General features: G+C 45.4%; 1 protein-coding gene across 6 annotated transcripts in view; it reads left to right on the top strand.

Moving 5' to 3' along the window:
• The window catches only part of PEX14 (peroxisomal biogenesis factor 14), a 142,905-nt gene that overhangs the window by 112,226 nt on the left and 15,670 nt on the right, over positions 1–15,009 (top strand). For 5 of the 6 annotated variants that reach the window (XM_036256442.1, XM_036256436.1, XM_036256438.1 and 2 more), the window contains one exon: positions 3,734–3,862. The exons of the other annotated variant lie outside the window; for it this stretch is intronic. In XM_036256442.1, the coding sequence (XP_036112335.1) occupies positions 3,734–3,862 (129 nt within the window). The remainder of the gene's footprint in view (positions 1–3,733; positions 3,863–15,009) is intronic. 6 annotated transcript variants of the gene reach the window in all.

Genomic DNA, 15,009 nt, shown 5'->3' with positions numbered 1-15,009 from the left:
GAAGCACTGGGCAGGACTTCCTTAGTTTTGCTCCCTGTCAGTAATATATTTTATTTATCAGTGTCACAGATCAGGGGAGGGCTGGTGGCTCTTGGAGTCAGCAAGCAGCAGAGGTGAGGTTACTAAACGAGCCTCTAAGTACAGTGTCAGTGATATCAGGTAATGCAGTTGACACCCCGAACTGAAAATTTTTAGGTTTTATTGAAATTGGCTAATTCTCCCAAAGGCAGCAGCTAAAGGAAGACTTGCGGCAGACGGGAGGGGAGGTTTGCCTGCCACAGACTGACACCCTTGCTCCATCTCTGCTCAGCTCAGCCCTTGCTCAGTCCCTGGGCGGTTAGATTATTCCTTGCAGATAGCAATCAACTGGAAGGAAGTGTGTGTGTCTAATTTGCATGAGATTATTTAAAACAAAAAAAAAAAGGTCTGCATTAGTCAGGGTGATGGTAAACAACGCAAAGAGATGCCTTTTATAATATAGCCCGTGTCTCAGCTTTCAGAGCCAAATATAATTCTCTTACAATTGGCAGTTTCCTTTATTATTTCTTTTAACCTTTTGGATTCTGCAAGGTCTCACTCTAAGCTCTCCAGTGTTTCTCGGGGAGGAGGGTGGCTGGGACCTGGATATGTTATGTGTGGGCTCCGTGGCAGGACCTCTTCCCTAAAGGCAAGGGCCATGCAGCACCGGGAGCTCAGGACTGGTAGATACTGGTTGTGTTCCGAGGGAGATTTCTTACCTACCCACCCCCCACCCCCGTCCCCTGTGTCCAAAAGTCCTGATAAATCACCTGAGAGATTCACCTGTAGAGTCCTGAACCTGGTCAACCCTCCCTGAGCTGGGGACACGCCAGAGGAAGAGAACACTGTGGAAGCGTAGGCACCAGTATGTGAGAGGCCTTTGGATTTATTTGGGGTTAGAACATTTGAATGAGGTGAGGTCACTCTACCCTTGTCACTCCAGTGGTGTTCAAAAAGTTGTCCCGGTGTCATTGCCGAGAGGATCCAGGTGTTAGGCTCCTGTGCTGTTTTGGTATAGCCTCGAAACAGCATCCATGGGCTCTTACCTGGGGATGGGGGCCCTGCATGGAGAAGAGGTTTAGTCCTTATCTAAACCTCTTTCATAAGATGGAAGGCTGCTCTTCAGTGTTTTGTAACTGTGCTGCAGTGGGAAGCCACCAGGCTGGAGATGGAAGCCCTGGCTTGTCATCCAGCAGTACCGTGCTCTTCACTGGTATGCTTCGAGGCATATTTTTCACCCTCCTTGGGCTTCAGTTTTTTTAATCTGTTAAATGAAGGCAATGACTGGGATAATGGTCCAGCTCTGAAATTATATTATTCAGTGAGATCATTAAAATGCTTATTTTTTTTAAAAGAAGAAAAATGATTCACTTTATGTAACTAAATCAAAATCCTGACTCTCCAGAGGACTAGGGATATCAGAATTCCAGCCAGTGTAAATTTAGAGCATCAAATGATAAGGTCTCTGAAAAACAAGAGCTTGGAAGGATGTGCTGATGCCCTTTAAACCACGGCCTTGTTCGCGGACTCGGCTGCAATAATGCAAGAAGCATGTTTTATTAGGAAAATAGGCTTTGTCAAAGCTCAGGGCCAGAGGGCAGAACAATGGGCAGGGAGTCCTGTCCCTTTAACCAGCTCCGGCTCTCAGGGCCACAGCCCAGCCTGTAACTTACTGTATATTTCCCCAGTGTTAAACATTATCGTACTTGTTTATATTTGAAAGAGCCAAAAGGGAAAATGAGAATGCAACTGAATGCTCCTTTTGGGAAAATTATCCTCGTTTGCAGCCAGCGGCTGACAAGGCACACGAACCAGCAGGCTTGTAGAATTCCGTAGTGTGCTGGTGACCGGCAGCTGTGCTGACGTCGCATGTGCCGCTGTCTTTGGTGGCTGACTGCGAACTGGTTAAAGCAGTATCTTTTCTACTAGAACCCTGAACGGGGTTCTCCTTCCTGTTTAGGAGGAGACGTAGTCTCCATTTTTTTCTGGCCTGTCTGTCTGTCCTGCCCCTGTTCTTGGGAGGTGAGATGATGATAAAGCAACCCCTTTGCAGTAAGCTGGGGAACTGGGGAAGAGGGATATCCCCCGTCTTGCCCCATATACTCAGATTTAGCCTTTGCATTTTGAAGGTGCTAAGTGCCAGTAAATGACCCTCTTTGCACCCTGGCGGCCTTTCCATCTACCCATCAATCTGATGAGAAACTTCACAGAGGTGTGGCCTGGCCTGCCACACCAGCTCCACTGTGTGTGTGTGTGTGTGTGGGGGGGGCTGCTGCAGTGTTAAATGGGGTCAGTTCTCAACTGCCCAGTGCAGAGAGGCGAAGGGGTGTGGGGCCATTTAGAAGAGTTCAGGCATTCTCCCAGAAAAGTTCGTGTGATGGCTGCAGCCCACTCACGCTGGTGTGAAGCAGGGCAGCGCCATGCTTTAGTGTATTAACGTGCTCCATCTAGTAGCCCCTTGGCACAGAGCATGCAGCACCAGGCTTGGGAAGATGCTGATCCTCAGAACCTCCTGTACTGACTTCATCTACCCCCAGGGGCAGATAGACCATGTTGTGGGCCTCTAATGGAGAGCTGCCGACCAGATGTGGAAAAGCTCCCAGCTCTAGTTTAAAAGCTCTGTGTTGCGGCTGGACTGGATATTGGGATTCCCGTAAGAGCACAGGCTGGCCGGAGTGGTCTTTTGCAGCGACCTCCCACCTTCCTTTCCTGTTCTCAGTGGCTAGAGCATGTTTGCACGCACACGTTGCTTCCAAGCTGGCCCGTGGGAAAGTTTTTCTCCCACCTGTGTGCCCTGTGTGCCTTTGTTTTGTTTTTTGGGCAGGTTGGTGCCCTCACCCTCTTCCCACAGAACCAGTGTCCCCAGGCTGCCTTGGAAAATCTTCCAGCTGTGTGCCCACTGGAAATGTGGTCTCCATGGGTCTTTCACTTGCCTTTTATTCCTCCGTGGGCAAATCCTCTCCACATGTTGTAGCCACTGCAGATGGCGCCCTGCTATTTCCTGGTGTCCCGTGTGCAGTGTGGTGTAGAGTGTCGGGAAGATTAAAAAAAAAAAAAAAAAAAAACTAGCCAAAGGCGATACAGGCAGCCTGTGATAGGCTAGAGTAATAATCATCTGAAAGTTTGGGCCTGGCCTTGTTTTGATCTGTTTTCTTGTTTTATTTTCTTCTTTACATTCTATATCCCATTCATACTAATCACAGTCAGTCCTGATTTTTCTTTTTATTTCTGCATTTGTCATAAAATAAAGCAAATTATTCCCGTCTTCGGAAACGATCTAGACTAATTAGTCGTCTCACCCAATAATTAGTTTTTTGTTTCCCTGTCTGTTTTCATGCATTATTGTTAGTTTTTTCCCCTCTTTTTTTTTTTTAACACCATTACAGATTAAAATGAGCCACATTTGCAGTTGATGGTATCTGTTTTCGGGGGAAGAATGGAGAATTGCAGTACGGAGCGACTTCAAAAGCAGCAATAAACTCAAGGATAAATTAAGGAAATTGAATGAGCCACATTTGGAAGCAGTGTTGAGGCTAATATTCTGTCGCTTAAGGTTAAATTGCAACTGAGAGAGGTTCCAGAGAATCCGAAATTGGAGAGGCAACCTCCCAGGATGCTAGGCATTCTGTGGCTCTGAGAGTCAATGAAGATGTTCGTAGTGGCCATGGACAGTGGCAGAGGCACTCACCTGCAATCATGTGCTCTTCTCCCCCAGGGCTGACAGACGAAGAGATCGATGTGGCTTTCCAGCAGTCAGGCACGGCTGCCGAAGAGCCTTCGTCCTTGGGCTCAGCCACACAGGTGGTTCCTGTCCAGCCCCCTCACCTAATTTCTCAGCCATACAGTAAGTCACCCACTCCAACTCCTGCTTTCACCTGGATTGGGGTTCAGGACTCTGGCCCAGAGCAGTGCTCCCGGTCTCCCAGACTCAGCAAGCGGGGAGAAACTGGGCGTAGTAGCCAGTGGCTCTTGTTTTTGTTTTTGTTTTTGCAGAAGAATGTGACACACCCAAATCTTCTAGACACACGTTGAAGTATGTGACAAAGGTTTAAGGAGAAGAGACGGGGGACCAGAATAAATGAGTTTATTAATGTGTTGTGTCAAGTATTATGGTTATAAGCAAGAATCTATAAAAGTACTTACTGGTTCAGTTTCCATTTTCTTAGAGCAGTGCTTTTACTCGTGACTAAGAGGAGCGAACAGGAACGTCAGGTTCATGAGTGTGTTCTCGTTTGCTCCCAGTTTTATTTTTTTAAAATTAATATTAGTAGATTTACACTGCCCCCTCCTTCTTCCCTCTTCCCTCGCCCTGCCCTCCTGCCCGCCTTTCCTGCCTTGTCCTGGCCATACCATGTACATTTATATAGTGGTAGTCTATTAAAGAATTTCAGATTCAGTGTAAAGATACTGTCTGAATGTAGTCTTTAATTGTTATGTGAGACCATGACCCACAGGAGGTTTTGTTGTTTTTAAATAAAAGCTGTTTTAGAAATCAAGGTTCTTCGAACCAGTAATAAATGTACATCTCCAAAACCCCTTCTTTAAGTCACTTGTACAAACTCTAAAAAGGTTAAAATTTACTCCAAAGTGATGGAAAATAGCTCAGTTTTGTATCTAATGTAACAGCCTCAGATCTGTTGTCTTTCAAAATGCCTTTTCTATAATTGCCTTCATTTTAATTGTCTATCTCAGAAGTTTTATTTTTTCAAAACATGATTTAAAACGGTGTTAGAGATCAGATTTTAAAAGGCGTGATTTAAACCCCTGCCGCGTGGTCTGGAGCTCCCTTCTGGCTCACTTTGCCATCCTTTTCCCTGGCTCAGCCGTAGTGGGGGCCAGGCAGGGGGTTAGAACCCGCTCTTTGTGTCACAGGTCTCATTTAGATCACTGCTTTCTTTTGCTTTACGGGTGAGGCCAGGTAGCATGCACATACAGGTGGCTCTCATCCGTGGTCGCCTTGTCTAACAAACCACTAGTGTTATGTGGCCTCTGAGACCAGAGGAACAGTGCTTTGTGGTGAGCCTTGTATGGGGGCTACTGAGTCAGCAGCAGCTACTTGTCAGCCTGGGACTCTTTGCTCCTTCCCGGCCAGCATTCTTTCCCATCCATTGCGTGTGCCTTGGGACACTAACCATACTCTGTGTGTTTCTTTTAAACCAAAGACTAAGCCTCCACAGTTTCTTGTTAGTTGTGTCCCAGGCCCAGCCGTTGAATGGGATTTGTTGAGGATGGGCAGTGGCAGCTGGGGTGCACATCTGTTCTATTCCAGCTGTTTCCTCTATGGCTTAATACCAAACAGGTCTCCTGGCTACTTGAAAACTTCTTGCTCAGAACAGAGTGTTCTGGCTTGTCACAGAGTTGGCCTAAACCATCCGGCATGTGCCTGCTGTGAGTAGACACAAAGGGTTAAACAGTTAGTCTTTCTGAAAGAGGCAAGAGCTGGGATGGGGAGGGGCAGTCCAGTCATTTAAATCATCCTCCGTGTAGATCTCTCTGAGAAAAAGCATTACAGTTAGGTATTTAGGTAGGAGTATTTTTAAGAGTCTCCCAGCCCTAAAAATAAAATACATCTTCTTAGAGACAGACTCCTTCCTGCTCTGACGCTAGTATAAAAACAATGGTAATGGCAATTTTAAATACCTGCAGTTTTTAGTTGTCACCGGTGAGTGTCATTCTTCTTGTGCCTCTGCCCTGCTCCCTTCAGCTCCTGGCTGACTCTACCTCTTCACTTCTGTACTTTTGCCAAGAGGTGTCAAAACTGCTCCAAAAAAAAAAAAAAAGCTTGATTTTGATTAATATAGAGAAAGAAGACTTTGCCTGACTGATAATAAAACTGATAAATGACATTTGAATTACTTGTAGCGGTAATTTATTACATAAAATATCTTTTATTTGACATGCGATTAGTTGCTGGAAGCATCACTCAACCTGACGAGTTTAAACATGCTCTAAAATGAACCCCAGTAAAAACCAGGGCTGTCTGCACCGGCGTTATGAAATATACTAATCCCGGAGTGAGGGGGAAATCTGACTTTAAATATTTAAATGATTAATTGGGTTTATATATTTTTTTTACCTTTCTAACCCCCTTAATTACAAGCAAACTCAGGGGAGTTTCTGAACTAGGTGTGCAATCTGCATGCTTATCACTGAGGCATTGTCTGCGTCCTGGGAGGGATTTATGGCCTCCATCCACGTGTGTTCCCGCCGGCTTCACATCTGGAGCTCGGACAGCCCTTCCCTCCGCGTTGCTTGACTTTTTAAGGACATTCTCTCCCTGAGCCCAAGTCTAGAAAACGGGATTCTCTGGGCTCAGCTCCAGATGCTCATGTCTTGGGGAGGGTAGCTTTTCCAAGACCACTGCAAGAAGCCCAGTGCTCCTGGATGGTCACCTCTGGACTTGCCGGTCCTCCTGCTTGGTGGCAGATGTCCCACTCGGTGCCTCTTTTGATGTCTCTGCTCTTTGGTGAATGTGGTTGAACTTGGGATGCTAGTAAATGCTAACGTCAGCGGAGAGAACACGGAGACCTACGAGAACGTTCAGTTCCTCAGTGCTTGTTAAGCACCTACTGTGTGCTCAGGATAGTGTGGTGGGATTCAGAAGACGATCATTAAGAATCTCATAGACTCTCAGGGAGAGAGAAGATAAACTTCTAAGAAAAGGATAATATAAGACATTGTGATTTAATGCCAAAATTAATTATATAGACAAGAAAATGCTGCAAGAATACAGAAAAGAGAAGAATTCATGTGGGCTAGAGAAGTCAGAGAAGGCTTTGTGAATGTGGTAGGAGGTGGCACCACGGGGAAGCTTGGTGTCACATGGCATGAGAATGAACCACTGTGTCAGGGCTCAGAAGAAAGTCAGGGGGAGCTCGGGAAAAGCCAGGCCCGAATTCGAGGGGAAACGTGGCATTCCATGTTTCTCATTCTGGTTTCTTCTTGCTCGACTTTGAAGCAGGACTCGGTATGTGTGTGTCTGGTGCCTCGCACGGTCCTGAACGGAAAGTCCTCATAAATGCTTGCTCGACTGACCGTTCCGTGCTGGTCTTCCTTCTTTCCTCCCAAGGAGACAAAAAGCAAAGTAGCTTTGAGAGATAAGCGGGGCCAGTGTGAATTTTGTAGGATAACATTTTTTTTTTTCTTAGACCTTTCAAAGTCAGACCTACAGCTTCAGGTGCCTCCTAAAAGAGGATGTAGATATCTGGGCTTGGGAAAAGGTTTTGACATTTCATTAGAAATCAGGAGAAAGAAAGTATATTCTTTTTCAGTCCATGGGACGACACTCAATCCACTGAGCCACACCGGCCGGGGTACCCTTGATTTTCTTAATTCAGTGAGTAAGCTTGTATTATTGAGGGCCTGCTATGTGCCCAGCACTGTGCTAGACCCCTGGGGTGCAAGGGTTATTAATAAGCCTAGCTGGTCGCTCTCTCTAGTTGCTCCTACCTGGTAGGAAAGGCAGTTAGCGAACGCAGCTGTGCTTGTGAGCTTGGCCCAGGAGAGGACAGTGGCACAGAGGAGGTGAAGGACGGTGGGAGGTGTTTATTGGACCTGGGGGGATGATTGGTTCAGTGACCAGACAGGATGGACAGAATTCTCCAGGCAAAGGCACTTGGATGTGAGGCCAGGTGCTGTTGAGAGCAGCCAGCGCATGTGATGGGAGCGTCAGAAGGGACACCCAAGAGGGAGGCAGCAGCCAGGTCGACACCCTGATGGAGGACAGTCAGATCACGTTAATTTTTTACTTTGAAATGCACCACCTAATTATTTTTGAGGCAGTATTATCTATGTGACTATGTTATCTTAGGCCAGTGTTAAAATTATTTGTATCATCTGAGCAGATGCTGCAGGGGAGCTAGGGAAGACCTCCTGGGAGTTGTGGATGAGGCTGTGCCTGGCCAGCTTGTTGCTGGTCGTCAGGTGGGGGCAGCTGCAGCTCCTGCAGGGAGACTTCAAATGCCTCCACTCCGGCCAGGGTGGTTGTCCCCCTGGCTTGGTCAGCCCCCTGTTCCCCTCACAGTGCTCTACAGTGTTTATTCACCGTCTTCCCCCTTACACTGAGTTCCTTAAGCTCAGAGGCTTTTTTATTTTCTCAGTCCATGACCCGAGGCTGTCTTAGCAGGTGTTCTAGAAATGCTTGTTGAACAGATAAGTGGAGATGGAAGTGTGCATCAGAACTAAAAGGCCGTCTGGTAATAACCATCAGCTCAGGCAGCTCCGGGAGCCAGGCAGCGGCCTCCTGTGTGCTCGGCCATGGGCTGTGACAGGAGAGGCAGGCCTGGCCACCAGTCAATGTGGAGGGAGTCCCTGTGCTTGGGAAGCACAGTGAAGACCAACCCATGCCCCTTGTGTGGTGTGGCTGGTGAAAGATTTTGGAATTTACGAACAGCGGAACCCCAGAGTGCCAGTCTTGGGTGAGGCCTTGTGGGGGAGGCAGGGCTTGGACTAGGCTGGAGTAGGGCAGAAGGGGTCCCTGTAGAGAGCACAGCCAGGGCTGGGCTGGGTGCTGTGTGTGTGAGTCACTCTGGAAGCCTCCGTAAATGAAAGGCATGCGTGGACATTCCCACCAAGAAATGACATGGGGAGCCTCTTCCATTGTCTCTCTCTCCCATTTCCCTCCGCCGGTGTGCCACACAGATCTCACCTGTTGCTACATAAGAGTTACTGGTTTGTGTATGAAACAAATATTTCTTTAATTTTTTGAGGAAATGGTATTTTTTTCTTTTGTCCAGGTGACTGGCCTAGAATAGTAGCTTCTCAGGGGCCACCACCTGCCCGCTGTGTTGGCTGTGCGTTTCACCCGGCGTGGTGCTGTGTGGGTCCAAACAGTGTGTGTGAACGCTGACCAGGGCCAGTGTCACAGGAAAGACCTGAGCGACGGCACCTTTCCTTAGTTCCTTAGGCCGTGAGAGTCCCCGGTGTTGGTGGTAGCTGGGTCTATGGCTGTGCTGATAGTGAGCGGTGTCAGTTTTATAAGATTCTTCAGCAGTAACAGAAAACCCAAAATAAAAGTGGCTTAAACAAAATAGAAGGATATCTCTCTGTTATGTAAACCTATGCAGTCCAGGCTCTGATCATCAAGGACCCAGCTCCTCTCATCCTTCTGCGTCCCTGATACCTGGCAGCTGGCATCTGTCTTGTGCTCTGGTGTAACTGCTCCAGCTCCAACTGTCCCCTCTGCTATCCCCCCAGCAGGAATGGGGGAAAGAAAGGGCAAGTGCCCTGCTAAGAACACTTCCTGGAAATTGCCCACATCACCGCCACTTTCTCCACTGCTGGAGTTCAGTCACATGGCCATACCTGTCTGCAGAGGGAGGCCGAGAGACAGTCCTTGTACTGGTGGGACATGTTCCCAGCTTTTCGCAGCTCATAGGAAGTTTGAGTTCGAATAAACACTAAATTCAGCACAATGGTTGCCTCTGGGTGGAGAGAAGCACATGGCTAGCTTCAGTGGTGGTTGGAAAGTTTTATCTGGTAAAATAGATGGGTTTGGGATGGCTAATTTTATTGTCATGCTTCATAACTTACATAAATGTTCTATTCTTTTGTATGTATCAAATGTTACAAGATACATTTTTATTTTATTTTATTTTTGTTAATCCTCACCTGAGGATATTTTCCATTGATTTTTAGATAGAATGGAAGGGAAGGAGGGTAGGAGGAAGGGGCGGGGGGAGGAGGGAGAAAAAGAGAAAGAAACATCCATGTGACAGAGACACATCGACTGGCTGCCTCCCACAGGACCCTGACCAGGGCTGGGGATTGAACCTGCCACCCAGGGCGTGCCCTTGACTCAAAATCGAACCCAAAACCCTTTGGTCCGCAGGCCAACACTCTTACCACTGAGCCAAACCGGCCAGGGCTACAGGATTCATTTTTAAAAGTTGAATTAGAATTCATAGATCTTGCTTTTTTTCTCACCTGCTAACTGAGCAGAGAGAAAACTTACAATCTACCCTGCTGGGTATTATTCTCAGTCACTGCTGACTTCCTTTAGCTCCCTTTTTAAAAAAATTCTGAACACACTTAAAAAACAAAACAAAACAGCTTTATAGAGGTATAATGTGCATGAAATAAAATGCACCAACTTTAATTCTATAATTTGAGTTTTGACAAGTATGGACTCCCATGTAGCCATCACCACACTGTAAAACATTTCCAGTACCCTAAAAGGTTCCCCTGTGCCCTGTTCTCAGCCAATCCCAGCCCACCCCGACTCTGGGGCAACCACTGGTCTGCTTTCTGTTATTTCTGATTAGACTTATCTTTCCTAGAGTTTGATATAAATGGAATCATACAGTATGTACTCGTTCGTGTCTGGTTTCTTTCGCTCAGCATAATGTTTTTGAGATTCATCCAAGTCGTTGTGTGGATCAGAAGTTCCTTCCTTTTTATTACAAGTGTTATTGCATGGTGTGGACGCACCACAGTTTGTTTATCCATTCACCAGTTGATGGGCTTTGGGCTGTTTCCAGCTTTGAGCTATTATGAATAAAGCTCTTGTGAATATTCGTGTACAAATCTTTGTATGTTTTTTTTTTATCATCTTCTTCAGTAAATGCCTAGGAGTGGAATTGCAGGGTCATGTGTTAAGTGTAAGTTTAACTTTATAAGAAACTGCCACACTGTTTTCCAAAGTGGTTGTACCATTTTGCATTCCCATCAGCAGTGCGTGAGAGTTCTAGTTTGTTTCATAGCCTCACTCGCAGTTGGTATTCTCAATCTTTTTAATTTTAGCAACTGTAGTGTGTGTGTGTGTAGTATCTCATAGTGGTTTGAGGTGACGTTTCTGTGATGACTTATGATGTTGAGCATCTTTCCATGTACTGATTGTCACGTGCATATCTTCTTTCATGAAGTTTCTGTTTCAGTCTTTTGCTCATTTTTAATTTTCTTCTTCTTACTGAGTTGTAAGAGTTTTTTAAGTACTCTGGATCCTAGTTCTTATATATATTGTCAGTGTTTTCTCCCAGAAAAAAAGTGGCTTGCTTTTTTTCTCTCTTAACATTGCTTTTTAAAAAGCAAAAGATTTTGAATTTGATGACATCCATTTATCTTTTCTGTGTGTGTGTGTGTAATGTATGGATTTTGAGTCCCAAGAAGCCTTTGCTTTTACCCCAAGATTGGAAAGATTTTCTCTTGTATTTTCTTCTAGAAGTTTTATTGTGTTCACTTTTATGTTGAGATGCGTTTCATTCTCCATTGTTTGTGTGTGTGTAAGGTAAACTCAAGGTTTGCTTTTCCCCAGGTTGTGTCAGCATTGAATTACTTGTTTCTCCAGTAAAAATCAGTTGTTTATATATGCATGGGTCTGGGTCTAGACTCTTCTTTTTAAAAAATTATTTTTTAAGCCTGGCCGATGTGGCTCAGTGGTTAAGCATTGACCCCTTCACCAAGAGATCACCGGTTCAATTCCCATTCAGGGCACATGCCCAGGTTGTGGGCCCAATCCCCAGTGAGGGGCATGCAGGAGGCAGCCAATCGATGTTCTCTCTCATCGATGTTTCTGTCTTTCTCTCCCTCTTCCTTCCTCTTTCTCTAAAAATCAATAAAGAAAAAAAATTTTTAAATAAATAATTATTTTTTTAAACAAAGTTATTAAAGTATATTTTACATATCATGAAACTCACCCATTTTAAATGTACAATTCAGTGATTTTTAGTGACTTTACTAAGCAGCACAACCGCAGTTTTAGAGCCCTTTTATCTGCCAAATGAGATTCTGTGTGCCCATTTTACTGTTAGCCTCACCTCCAGCCCCAGGCAACTGCTAGTCTTCCTGTCACTCTAACATACCTGTTCTGAACAATTCAGGTAAATGGAATCTACACCACATGATTCCTTGTGGCCTGCTGCCTTTCACAGAGCACAATTGTTTTGAGTTTCATCCATGTTGTGGGACGTAGCAGTCCTTCATTCCTTTTTATTGCCGGATAGTATTCCCCTGTGCGGATGCACGTCTCTCGGCTCACCAGTCTATGGACATAGGCTGTCTCCGGTTTCGGCTAACAGGAATCACGCTGCTCGGAAATTCCGTGTGCTAGTCTTGTGTCGGTGTAAGTTGTCATTTCTCTTGAGTTGCTGGGTCATGTGGCAGTTTTATATTTCTGGATTCCTCTGAAATTTTTTCTGTCTAATCAGCTTTTTTTAAGTAAAATTTACACACAATAAGACTAATTATTTCTAAGTGTACAATTTGATGAATTGTACAGGTGAGTCGTAACTTATATAACAGACACTACAATCACAATACAGAAAACTTTCGTCACTCCCAAAACTTTCTTTGTGCCCTTTACATCAGTCTTTTCTCCAACTCTTGGTTCCTGTCAACCAGCAATCTCTACTCCCTATCACTAAAGTTCTGCCTTTTAGAAAATTTCATGTAAATGGAACCATATAGCATGTAGTTTTTTGTGTCTGGTTTCTTGACCATCATACATACATACATACATACATATAGGACCAAGTCGTGAATATTTTAGACTTTATGAGTGACACATATTTCTGTCAATCTCCCCCCCGCCCCCCATCCATTGTATAGATATACCACAATTTGTTTATCCATTGACCAGGTTCCATTTTGGAGCTGTTATGAATAATGCTGCCATGAACATACAAGTTTTTGTATGCAGGTATGCTTTCTTTTCTCTTAGGTAAATACCTAGGAGCGGAATGCTTTGGTCATACTTTAGCTGTATGTTTAACTTTAAAAAAAATAGTTAAACTATTTTCCAAAATGCTTGTACCATTTTACCTTTCCAGCAGCAATGAGAGTTTCAGTTGCTCCACATCCTTGACAGCACTTGGTATTATCAGTTTTTAAGTTTAGCCATTCTAATGTATATGGTATAGAATCTCATTGTACTTTTATTTATTTATTTTTATTTTATTTTGTTTTATTTTTTAATCCTCACCCGGGGATATTTTTCTAATTATCCTTAGATAAAGTGGGAGGGAGGGGAAGAGAGGGAGACAGAGAAACATCGATGTGAGAGAGACACATCAGTTGGTTGCCTCCTGCATGACTCCAACCAGGGCTGGGGACAAACCACAACTGAGGTACGTACCCTTGGCCAGCATCAAACCCATAACTCATTGGTCCATGGGCCGATGCTCTACCGCTGAGCCAAACTGGCCAGGGCTCTCATTGTACCTTTAATTTGTATTTCCCTAATGACTGATGATGTCAAGCATATTTTCATATGCTTATTGGCCTTTCATATAGCTTTTGTGAAGTGTCTCATCCAGTCTTTTGCCCATTTTAAAAATCACCTTATTTGTTTCATTAACGAATTGTAACAGTTCTTTATATATTATGGTTACAAGTCCTTTATCAAATATATGTTTTGCAGATATTTTCTCCTAGTCTTTGGCTTGCCTTTTTATATTCTGAATAGTGCCTTTTGAGAAGCAAAAGTTTAAATTTTTGTGATGCCCACTTTATCAAATTTTTTTTCTTTTATGGCTTATGCTTTAGTATCTTAAGATGTCTTTGCCTAACCCAGGGTTGCAAAGATCTTTTTCTGTTTTTATAGTTTTTTTTTTAAACAGAAACTTTATAGTTTTTACTTTTTTGTCTAGGTGTGTGATTCATTTTAAGTTAATTTTGTGAATGGTATAAGATGAGGGTTGGGTCCATTCCCCCACTCCCCCCACTGATTTTTAGTTGTTTTAGCACAATTATTGCAAAGATTACCCTTTCCCCATAGAATTACCTTGGACTCTGTCAAAAATCAGTTGACCATATAAGCATTGGTCTATTTCTAGACTCTTCTGAATTCTTCATTTAATTAGGGCTCATATTTTTAATCTGTGAGTGAGGATATAGATATGCCTCAGTGTCCTTCCTGCCTAAAGATGACACTGCTGATAGCATCGCAGCTCGTGGGAGGTGAGGAAGATCGTCTTTCCCAGGACGCTCATGTGAAGAGGCCTTGGGTTTTCAGATGTGACCACCATGGGGCTACTGTGCTGCCTCTGCTAAACAGGCTGCCCAGGTGGTTCTGCTGCTTGGGGTCGCTTTGTCTCTCCTGCCCCTGCCAGCCTTCCTCGGCTCAGCCTGTAGTACCATTCAGCTGGTCACCCACCGCTCCGTGCTGTAACGAGCACTGATCTGGCTCTGTCCAGGACCTCACTGTGGATGAGCCTGCCTGATCAGTGAATGTCCAGGGTGGCTTGCAAGCAGAGCTGATGGGATGATTTGAGAAGCTAGCTAGATGCACTACCGAGAGAAGTGGAGGCTCCAGCCTCGATGAGTGTGGAGGGGACCACAGCTGGGCTTGCCCAGTCTCTGCTGCTCGCCCCGCCCCCCTCTCAGCCAGCATGCTGATGCAGATTGCCTCAGCGGGAGGAGTCTGTGGCAGCTTTCAGCCCTGTATCAAGGAGTCTTGACTGGATTGTGGTGTCAGCGAGTCCCTGACCTGGTGGTTTCAGGCTCAGCATTGCTGTGTGGTGTGCCAGCTTCCCAGCCCCACGCGCGTGTTCTTGCTAATGGTGCTCGTTCTCGCCTGCCAGGAGAGAATCTCTTGGGCGATGTAGCTAAAGGAATGGAGTGATGTTGGTTTAGTTGGTGTTCAGGGAGGTTAAGGAGCCACGGGGGCAGTTTTCATTCCCCTGACGTGGCTGCCGTAACTGTGGATTCACCCAAAACCTCTGAGACTGTCAGAGCTCAAGCCAGTTTGATGGAATCCGTGGAATGTTAGGGAAGGTGTTGACTTTCACAGAGCCCTGTCCCTCTCCCTGCGACAACTTGTCCTCTGACCTCTTCGCAGCCGAAGGCACAGGGCAGTCCCAGAAGCGCTCAGTTGTGCAGGTGAGATCGCTGCCACCGTCGCCCATCTCTGTCCTTCACGAGACACCCGTGATGTGGTGCTGGTGAGGCGCTGTCACCCCGCCAGTTAGCTGTCCTGCCTCTGGGGAAGTGCTGTGGGGATTTCAGTCTGGTGACAGTCAGAGGTCACTGTTTCTGGGTTCTTTAAGTCTGGCAAAG

The sequence above is a fragment of the Molossus molossus genome, unplaced genomic scaffold, assembly GCF_014108415.1.
Source record: "Molossus molossus isolate mMolMol1 unplaced genomic scaffold, mMolMol1.p scaffold_m16_p_12, whole genome shotgun sequence".
NCBI classification, from domain to species: Eukaryota; Metazoa; Chordata; class Mammalia; order Chiroptera; family Molossidae; genus Molossus; species Molossus molossus.
This window is presented reverse-complemented; position numbering and strand designations above follow the sequence as displayed.